The sequence below is a fragment of the Dromiciops gliroides genome, chromosome 4, assembly GCF_019393635.1.
Source record: "Dromiciops gliroides isolate mDroGli1 chromosome 4, mDroGli1.pri, whole genome shotgun sequence".
NCBI lineage: Eukaryota > Metazoa > Chordata > Mammalia > Microbiotheria > Microbiotheriidae > Dromiciops > Dromiciops gliroides.
The window spans coordinates 130,220,711-130,230,874 of NC_057864.1; the positions used below are offsets into that span (position 1 = coordinate 130,220,711).

Below are 10,164 nucleotides of genomic sequence, written 5' to 3' on the forward strand. Positions count from 1 at the left end.
GTTGGACACGACTGAAAGGATTGAGCAACAAGAGATGAAGAAACTGACTCAGATTAAGTGACTTGAACACGGTCATCCAGCCGCTGAGTGTTGTAGTTGGGATCTCAGGTCTTCCTGATTTCCACGTCCATTATGCCCCACTGCTCTTCATCTTGTTTTTTCTAGCTCTAAGTTTTATTTTCGGCTTCATGCACTCTCCTCCCCTCCTCTCATACCCATGGAAAGGCAAGAAAAATAGAATTATAAATATGCATAGACACGTCAAACCAGTGGATTTCTACATTAGCCGTGCTGCCAGCTGTACACTGAATCCTCGGGAGAAGGCTTTTACAAAATCTTGACTGGGGTGTGGACTGGGCCTTGGGGAGGGTCATCATGAATGCAGGGGAGCCTTCCCCAGTGCCTTCTCTTTTCTTTTCTTTTTTTTTTTTTTTTTTGGAGGCAATTGGGGTTAAGTGACTTGCCCAAGGTCACACAGCTAGTAAGTGTTAAGTGTCTGAGGCCGGATTTGAACCCAGGTACTCCTGAATCCAGGACCAGTGCTCTATCCACTGCGCCATCTAGCTGCCCCCCCAGTGCCTTCTCAATGGTGATTATTTCCTAATTACCAACCCACCACTTGCTCTGTATATACGGGCTTGCTTGTGGAACCGTGGGCAAGCCATACAAACTCTGAGCCTGTTTGCTCACCTGTAAATGGGTGGCCCAGGCTTGTGAGAAAGGTGCTTTGCACACCATACCAGAGTTCTGTAGAAAGGCCGTAGTCACTAGGCAGGGCCTCGTTTTCTGCAGCTTGGTGTTAATGGGGTCTTTTCTGCTTCCTTTTTTGGTCATGTGAGTCCCGCGCCGCCCCCCCCCCTCCCCCAGGAGGGAACAGAAGAGGGAGTGACTCCAGAGAGGCTGGTCCTTGTGTGTGGTTGAGGGAGAGGTAGAAGGCTCCTCCTGGCCCCTTGGTAACCTCCTTCTTGTCTTGTGACTTCAGGAAAGAAGGCGATCCTGGACTCTAGTCCTTTTCTTTCTGAGGCAAACGCGGAGAGAATCGTGAGCACCTTGTGTAAGGTTCGAGGAGCTGCCCTGAAGCTGGGGCAGATGCTGAGCATCCAGGGTAAGTGTGGTACCTCAGAACCTGCCAGGGACAGGGTGGGCATTGCCCAGCCCCGGGGAGGAGCCGGCTTATGCCACCTGCCTAAATCCTCAGGGAGGGGCTGGGCTGAGAAATGGGGGGGTGGGGCAGGGGGCTATCCGTGTAAACACAGCTCTGGGGGGCCCCGTCCCACCCAAAGCCAGATGCCCTCAGTGGGAGGTGGGGCGTCTTGGGTCTCTGAGGAGGGAGCCAGCGTCTTTGCTCAGCGCCCTCTTACTGAGGAACCTTGACCAAGAGAATGGGAGCTTCTTGAGGGCAGGCCCGTTCACAGGGGATGTTTATGGACAAATGCTTGTTGATAGTGTCGGTGCACTTTGCTACCTCAGAAGTGCTCTCACATTTACAGTGGAGGAAGCCCAGGGGGACAGAGGGAGCTGGAGAGACTTACCCCAGTGCACAGGTCTAGGCGGCCACCGAGAAGACTTCTGACCTCCCCCATCCCACCTTCCAGGTCCCTGTCCGGTGGCTTTGAAGCTTGCCCTTACCCTGACCCCACCCCGTGACTGTCTCACTTTCTTTTTCTTTCTTTCCAAGAATCAGTCTGCTAACTCCTCCATTCTGCTTCCCCCAGATGATGCTTTCATCAACCCCCAGCTGGCCAAGATCTTCGATCGTGTGAGACAAAGCGCAGACTTTATGCCCTTGAAACAGATGACGGTGAGTGGGGCTTGAGGCTGGACAGCAGGAACCAGTGATAGCCTGGACAGTAGCCGGGGCCTGTCTGGGGGCCTCTGAGTTAGGGTCCTTCTCCCTGAGCAGGACACGGAGAAGGGCCCAAACGCTGGTCTGGAAGTTGGCTGAAAAGAATGACCCCCACAGAGCGCCTTGTTCCCAGCCTTCCTCATTCGATCTCCTCTCTCTCCTGGACTCTTTTGCCTCCAGAAAACTCTCAAGAATGACCTTGGCCCTGATTGGAGGGAGAAGCTGGAATACTTTGAGGATCGGCCCTTCGCCGCTGCTTCTATCGGGCAGGTCCACCTGGCCCGCATGAAGGATGGTCGAGAGGTAGCCATGAAGATCCAGGTAGGTGGAGGTTTGCCCTGGGAGCCGGGGGGAGCTGTGTGTGTCCCCCACCCAGTGTTGAGGTTTGACTGTGTTGGGCAAATAGGATAGGCCGCAGGGAAAGTGTCTGAGGCAGGGCTGGAGAGTACTTGTCATTGGCCACCCTCGAGGTCCTGTCTTCTCTTCTCATGGCACTGGGCTGCAGGCGAGGACAGGGTTGAAGAGGACCCAGTCCCATCACTGTCCCTTGACTCTCCCAGCTGGAAGAAGGCAGGATAAGGAGCCAGCTCGGATAGCCTTGGAAACCTGCCTGTTAGATTCATTCAGCAACAGTTTCTGAAATTCGTGTGTGTGTACGCGCATGCGCACACAACAGTGTCAGAGGGATCAAATTTGCAGCCATTGTGGGTCCTCAGAACTCCCAGGCCCTACTGTACCAGGTTAAATACAAAGACAATGGAGACTAATTGGTGACTAAGTCAGCATGCAGCAGCAGGGATCCTTTTCTGTTTGAGGTTGACCCCAGCGGTAGAGTGGAGAGACTGCAGCTCATGGAGTCCTCGAGACCTGGGTTCTGGTCTCGCCATTGCATGTGCTCCATGTGAAAGTGTAGGTTCAGCATGACCCCATCTGTCGCTGGAGGCTGGTCCATTTTCCTCTGTCCGTCTCTCTCTTGTAGTACCCTGGAGTGGCCCAGAGCATCAACAGTGACGTTAACAATCTGATGACCGTTCTCAGCATGAGCAATGTACTCCCTGACGGTAGGAGGGGCCCACCTCGGGGTGGAGATGGAGGAAGGTCACGGGACTGGACGTCAGGCCCGGAGGCCCCTTGGTGCCCTCAAAGACCAGGCAAACCTTTTCCATTTCTCTCCCCACTTTTTCTTGTCCCCTGCCAGGCCTGTTCCCAGAACATCTGATCGATGTGTTGAGACGGGAGCTGGCCCTTGAGTGTGACTACAAGAGAGAAGCTGCCTGTGCCAAGAAGTTCAAGTGTGTCCTTCAGGGGCCCCCTCCCTGCCACTCCCCCCTGGTCCCCTAACCCCTTACTGAAGGATCTGGTTTTATATCCTCTTTTTACCCCTTGTCCACGGTGCCTGGCCCCGTGTAGGGGGAGGAAAGAGCCTGAGGAGAAGGAGAAAGGACAGGGTTGGTTCTAGGCTGCAGAGCAGACAGTTCTCCCTAGCCATCCCTTTTGAGAAGGGATCTAAGACAGCTCTGTTTTGTGAAATGTCACCCTCCCCTCCAAGGAAGGCCTCCTGGCAGCTGTGGGTACCCCTGTGCCTGGGTGAGCCTAGTCCCTTTACTCTTTCTCCCCACTCTGCCTCTGGTTGCTAGGGAGCTGCTGAAGGATCACCCCTTCTTCTACGTGCCAGAGGTCATCGATGAGCTTTGTAGTCCTCACGTCCTGACCACAGAGCTGGTGTCTGGTTTTCCCCTGGACCAGGCAGAAGGACTGAGCCAGGAAATTCGAAATGAGGTACTTCCCCGAGGAAGCCAGCTGGGTGCGTGGGGGGAAGGGAGATGGAGGAGCGTCTAGGAGAGCTGAGTGCCTGTCAGGGTCAGGGAGGAGCCTCCTGGGGCTGTGCTGGACCAGGCCCGAGGCAGCCCCGCGGGTATGAATGCCAGGGAATCTGTGCCGCCCGGTATCCCCATGTTGTGTTGAGGTATGCCAGTCAGTGAAGGCGATGGCACCCGTGCCCAAGCTGTGTGCATACTCATCGGGGGTGCCTGCCAGCTCAGTTAGGGGGAGCACAGGAGCCCGTCGTCCAGTGGGAATGAGGCGCCTGCACACTGACGCAGACTGCTTAACTGGGGCTGCCCTTGCCCTGGCCACAGTTGCAATCCTTTCTATAGCCAGCTACAGAGGAAGGTTCCCTGCAGGTCATCCCGTCTGCCCCACGGGGGCCGACTTGGCCCTCCCGTCTGTGGGCAGGTCTTGCCCAGCAGGGGCAGTGGTGCCCCATCCGTCCCAAGGCCAGACACACCAGGCTCCCACACTGCTGCTCTACTTTCCCCACAGATCTGCCAAAACATCCTGGTTCTGTGTCTGAGGGAGCTCTTTGAGTTTCATTTCATGCAGACGGACCCCAACTGGTCTAACTTCTTTTATGATCCCCAGCAGCACAAGGTAAGGAGCCTCCCACCCCACAGGTCGGTGGCCCTCAAGGTCTGTCCCAGAATGAAGGGGCACAAGGACCCTGCTCCTGGCATTCTCTGCCCATTGCCCACACCCAGGTAGCATGAAGCTGTAGTTGGAAAGCCTCTGGTGCTGGAGGCGGGGAGGAGAGGGAATGAGCCTTCTCAGGCCATGACCCCCACCCCCACAAACAGGAACACACAGGTATCACCCTTTGCCTTGGGATTCCTGGTCCCACGCTGGTCCTGAAGGGAAGGGGATAGAGAGCACCTTCTTGCTGCCCCACCTGGAAACTTCTTCCCTTTTCTCTGGTCCTCTCTAGGTGGCTCTCCTTGACTTTGGAGCAACCCGGGAGTATGATGAGTCGTTCACTGACCTTTACATCCAGGTACGTTATGAAAGGCCAGTTGCAGATGGGGGACCCTGAATCTCAGCTTGGATCTCACTTGACCTCTGTGTTGTACCTGGGCCCCTGGGGGTAGTTCAGTCCCAGGAGAAACACATGCACTTGGCTGGAGGCAGAGTGGCCTTGGAAAGCCCATGCATGCATCCTTGAAGCTTTTTTTGGCATCCATTGTTATGGTATCTGACACATGGAAAAGGAGCATCCCCATAGGCCTCCCCCCAGGAAAATCACCATCTCCCGGAAGTCCCCATGGAGAGAGAGGGCTTATGGCGCCCCCTTTTATAGACCAGCCTCTGGGTCTACATACATTTCTCTCCCCTTTTGCTGTGGAGCTGGGTATTTGGAAGGCAGCTAGGTGAAGTGAAGAGTAGCTACTAAAACCCATCCACTGCCTTTCCTCCCTTAACACTCCTAAGGAAAGGGAACAGGGCAGGGTTGTTAATACTGAAGGAGTCATCTGTGACCACGAGACATGCCCCTTTACCTGTGTGTCTAGATAATCAGGGCTGCGGCTGATCAGGACAGAGAAACTGTGTTGAAGAAATCTATAGAGATGAAGTTCCTCACTGGCTATGAAGTGAAGGTAAGCTGAGGAGCCCCTCCCCAGGCCAGCCCCTGGCCCTAAGTTTGTACCTTCTGAAGAGCCCACAGAGCCTCCCCTAGGCCACTCTGGTGCATTTTCACTTAAGGAGCTGCCCTGTCTTGGGCCACAGCTGCGGCTCCTTCAATTTTGGCTTAATTAAGAGATTGAAATGGTCAGGATGAGGTAAGTAAGTACCAACTGCAGCCAACACAAGGTCCCTCTGGTGTTGTTGAACCCTGACAAATAATAAACCACTTCTAGTGACCAGTCGTATCTTAAATGTCTGGGAATGAAGGCCTCAGAGGTTTGTCTTCTTACCTTTTTCTTCCTTCCCCAGGCTATGGAGGATGCCCACTTGGATGCTATCCTCATCCTGGGGGAGGCCTTTGCCTCAGACTCACCGTTTGATTTTGGGGGCCAGAGGACCACTGAGAAGATCCACGGTTTGATTCCCATCATGCTGAAGCACCGCCTCATCCCCCCGCCAGAGGAGACTTACTCCCTCCACCGAAAGATGGGGGGCTCGTTCCTCATATGCTCCAAGCTGAAGGCTTGTTTCCCCTGTAAAGCAATGTTTGAGGAAACCTACAGCAACTATTGCAAGAGGAAGGCCGAGAAGAAGTAACCAGTTGAGTGTCTTGTCTGAAGGCCCAGTTGTTTTATCTAGCAAAGAGCACGATAGCTTTGTCTGTTACCTCCCAGATCATCTCAAGATTCAGAAAACTATCCCAGAATCTAAAAGCAAGTGGATGTTGGTACTGACAAAACCTGTAACCTTCTACTTACCCATAAAAGGGAGTTTTCTTGGAGGAGTGAACTTGGAGGAAATTGTGAATGTGCTGAGCAGGGAGGGATGGCTGCCGGGGTCCTCCATGGCCAGTGCCCTTGCATAGTTTTTGTGCATTAACTGGTGGCTCTGTAGTGATTGGGTGGGGTTGAGAATGAGGAGAAAGAAAACTGAACCGTGACAAATCTCTTGAAACCTGCTTTTTATTCTTTCTATGAAATAGCTTTGGACAAAGATGAGGAGAAAAAAAAAATGATTTTTTTCTTTTTTTTGGTGTGTGTGTGTGTGTGTGTGTGTGTGTGTGTGTGTGTGTGTGTGTGTGTGTGTGTGTGTTTTAATAGGGGTTTTCCTCATGTGAATGTTAACTGTAGAAGGGAGAGCACCCATTTCTCCTCTCTCTTAAAATAAGTACAGAGAGAAAAAGCCTCGTAGGACTTGCCAGACCTTGTAGGGTAAGTTTTGGGGATGTTGGTGTGTGTATACAGAACACTTTAATGTTGCCTGCCTTTTTCCCCCTCTGGCTGGAGTTGGAGAGGAAGCTCTGTACAGAATAGTTAGTGCCAAAAAAAGCTATTTCACTAAATGACCTGCCTTCCAGCAAGCTGGTTCTCTTAGGAGGTTTTGACAACTGATTGTATGCCAGTGAACTTCTTGCCATTTGGTTGTATGAGGGGAAGAGAAGACAAGGGTGAGGGGAGAAGAGATTCCACCATCTTTTCTGGTGTCCTCACTCTCACCTTTGCTGACGTGAGTGCGAGAGAAGGGGGTGTGTTGCTAAATTATAGCCAGATGCTCAGATTGACCTGATGGGAATAACCACCACTGTATGTTAGTTTTTGTACATTCTTGTAACTGTCCTACTTATGCATTTCAATAAAAAATTGATTGTGGAGTTTGGCTGTGGTACCATTTTCTTTTCTTCCTTTGTCTTCAAAGAATTTGTTACTCTGATAACAAAGTAGAGCAGCAGCAGCCTTGATGCCAGTGGCTTCAGAGGGACCTTTAGTGTGAAGAAACCACCTGAGGGGGATAGAGCAGCAACTTGGCTAGATGGAGGTTTCAGAGTTGTTGCGTCTACCCCAGAATGGAGTAGGCTGATCATGACCGATGGGTAGAACCCAACACCAAACCACAGATGTCTGAATTATAACCACATCACTTACCTTATTCTCCAATTCCATTACCTTGTCCAATGAAATAGGCTTGACTTGTGTCCCAGGAGTAGGACTGAGATCAAAGAAGAGATGAAATAGAATACAGTAATCCCTGAACTTGAACCCCACAGATGTGGTTTTAAATTAGGGCTGTCCCCATTAGGCCTTGGTCCTAAAGAGGTAAAAACCTTTAAAGGGGTTGGAAGGTATAGAAGCAGGATTTCAGAGACCAAAGTTGGAAGGAAACACATGCTGACTCTGCTAGTGAAGATGCTTTAGGATTCAGGTTAAGTACTCCATCAGTTCCATAGTTCCCCCTTGCTGTGAGAAGCTGCACCTACAAGCCATAATAAAGCCCAAAGCCCCCTTTTTACACATTTTTGGGGACTGGGAATATCCACAAATATCATGAAAGTGTAAATTGAGGGAAATCTGTAAACAAACAAGCACATTGCAGGCAATGACTAGAGTTGTTGCAATGGACTTTCCTCATCCCAATACAACCAGGGCCTCCTGATGACTGTAGGAGGCTGGGCTTGTCACAAGAAATAATAAGAATATTTACCAATTGCTACAGGAAATGATGTGTCAATTATAGGAAATTAATAAGCAGAGGGAATGGCTTAATTTCCAGCATTATAATAAGGCGCCTGTTAATATAATCCTCAGCCCCATCATCAAAATAAATCTTGTAGGACTATAAATGGGTCCCTTAGCCTCCTATACCCAACTATGGACCAAGTGGCTTGGCCCAACCCATTGCTATGCATGTAAGAAAAAGCCTTGGCAGACTTCCAAGATTATTCTGAATTAAGATTCTGTGCCTTAAGGATTGTGTCTACCCATGTGCCTTTTCCTAGGGAAGGGGCAGAGGAACAGATGGTGCACTGGAAGAAATGTCAGAGACAAGGGACACTTTATTCCCAATAAAATGCCAAAATAAAGTACAGAATTCTCCGCAGGTAAAGTTACCGAACCATCATGCAATGGAAATGAACTCTAATCTCTGTCAACTTTAGCTAAATTCTTTATAATTCTTTCTACTCAAGTTGGCTTAAGGGTAGAAATTTTTTTATTTCTCCGACCCAATGGCATTTATCTTGTCTGTATACAGTAAGCACTACATAAATATTGCTTTGATCCCTACCACACTGGTGAGAATGCTGTTGCTCTGAGTGCCAAGTTAAAGGGGTGAGAGACCTTAAATAAGGGCTTGGAAGAAGAAGGTTGTAGATGTGGAAGAGTCTAGTGCCCTCCATTCACAGGGTCTGTAGGACAGATGTCCTATACCACAGTTTCAACCTCTGTAGTTCTGGTCTCCGTGATCCCATTAAAACTCTTCTACAATCTACATGGGGTACTAATGTCTGTTTTTGGGAAATAATTTACCAATATTAAAGAAAAAAATGAACTATTTGTAATAACCAAGTTTGGAAGCTGAGACGCAGTGGCTAACAAAACTGACTGAAGCAGGTAGGCAGTTTCATTTGAAGCCCTTTTTGTTTGTAGGATCAAATGGTTACCTGCTCACAAATACATCTATCCATTCACTTAAATAAGGATAGTTTTCATAAGGAGGAGACCTGGGTGTTTTCTCTGAAACAAATTTTCTAAGGTCTCATCATGTCCCCAAAAGGATCTCTCCTAGGGAGAGCCCCAGAAATCAAAGTGAATTTACTAGACAATCTGCTGTGTAGGTTTGTAGAGGGGAACAGAGAGGTCTTCTCCATGGAGGGACTTTGCCCCTACAAAGGGAAGGGCTCTGGGGAATCTCAATTAGAAAGTATCTTGGAAGCCATCTGGCCCAACTTATTTCCCTGACAACATCCTCATCAAGTCATCATTTAGCCTTTGCTTGAATATTTCTTGTGAGGAAGAACCTAATAATAAACAAACACTGGGCTAGGTTTTGGGGATGAAAAATAAGTGAGAAAACCTGCCTTCAAGGAGTATATATTTTACTCTCCAGAACATAAATAGGAGTGGTGGCAGGGGAAGGGAATTTGGGCTGGGCCAAGGGATTGTGAGTGGAGGGTTAGGGCAGTAGATCGTCCCTTCATTTTCGGTAACAATGGTAAAACTGACTCGATCATTGTTCCCAGACCAAGAGCAAGAAGTGAAAAGGAAAGACAATATGTATGCATGAGGTAGCAGGGAAGATGGCAAGGTGCCCTCGTGGGATGGGCCCTGGCATAATGGACAGCTGGATGGAACATACACTATGCTCTGGACCTGTGGTTGCGTGAGTTTTTACTCATCCAGCATGGAGTCCCAGAGCTGGAGGGCCTTCCTGTCTCAAGAGTCACTCTCCCTGGGGTCGGGGTGGGGTTAATAGCTGGCTACTCAACTTTTAGATAGCTCTAATACGGAGGAAGTCTTCTACAGCTTCTAAAACTGCTCCTCTGCAACTTTTACTCATTGCTTCTATTTCTACCCTATAGGGTCAAGCAAAATAAGTCTAATCTCTTCTGCATTTCCTTCCAATATTTTAAGATACTTTACCATGTGTTCATTCCCCTTTCCCTAATATTCCCTCCTTCATGTTAAATATCCCCACTTTCTCCAGCCTCTCCTTGCATGCCTTGAGCTCTAGTTACTTCACTATCCTGGTCACCTTCCTCTGGGCACTCCTCAGTGTTCATCTTAAGAGCCAAGCACTGAATATAACACAAAATCTAAGATACATATGAAACTATTTCTGACATTCCTCTCCTCTTCCACAAGCTCCAAGATGAAAATGGTCACTTCCCCATTTGTTTCCCATTATTCCAACCTGGCAGCCAATTCATTCATATTGGTGAGAATTAAGAGCCAGAATAGAATTTTTCCATGTTGGTGACACTACTTTTTGAAAGATGAAATTATCAAGGCAAGTTAAGAAATTATTAACTGCCCTGTTTGGGGGAGACAGAGAGCTCTACAGATGTCCAGAAAATTGAAGTCCTCCAT

At 49.4% G+C, this 10,164-nt stretch overlaps 1 protein-coding gene across 3 annotated transcripts in view; it reads left to right on the forward strand.

The window, feature by feature from the left end:
• Positions 1-6,953, forward strand: part of COQ8A (coenzyme Q8A) — a 70,514-nt gene extending 63,561 nt beyond the window's left edge. For all 3 annotated transcript variants that reach the window (XM_044000185.1, XM_044000186.1, XM_044000187.1), the window contains 10 exons: positions 983-1,105; positions 1,716-1,801; positions 2,027-2,167; positions 2,826-2,907; positions 3,045-3,138; positions 3,484-3,625; positions 4,169-4,276; positions 4,608-4,673; positions 5,188-5,274; positions 5,612-6,953. In XM_044000185.1, coding sequence (XP_043856120.1) covers positions 983-1,105; positions 1,716-1,801; positions 2,027-2,167; positions 2,826-2,907; positions 3,045-3,138; positions 3,484-3,625; positions 4,169-4,276; positions 4,608-4,673; positions 5,188-5,274; positions 5,612-5,899 — 1,217 coding nt within the window. In that variant the 3' untranslated portion in view covers positions 5,900-6,953. The remainder of the gene's footprint in view (positions 1-982; positions 1,106-1,715; positions 1,802-2,026; positions 2,168-2,825; positions 2,908-3,044; positions 3,139-3,483; positions 3,626-4,168; positions 4,277-4,607; positions 4,674-5,187; positions 5,275-5,611) is intronic.
• The last annotated feature ends 3,211 nt before the right edge of the window (positions 6,954-10,164 follow it).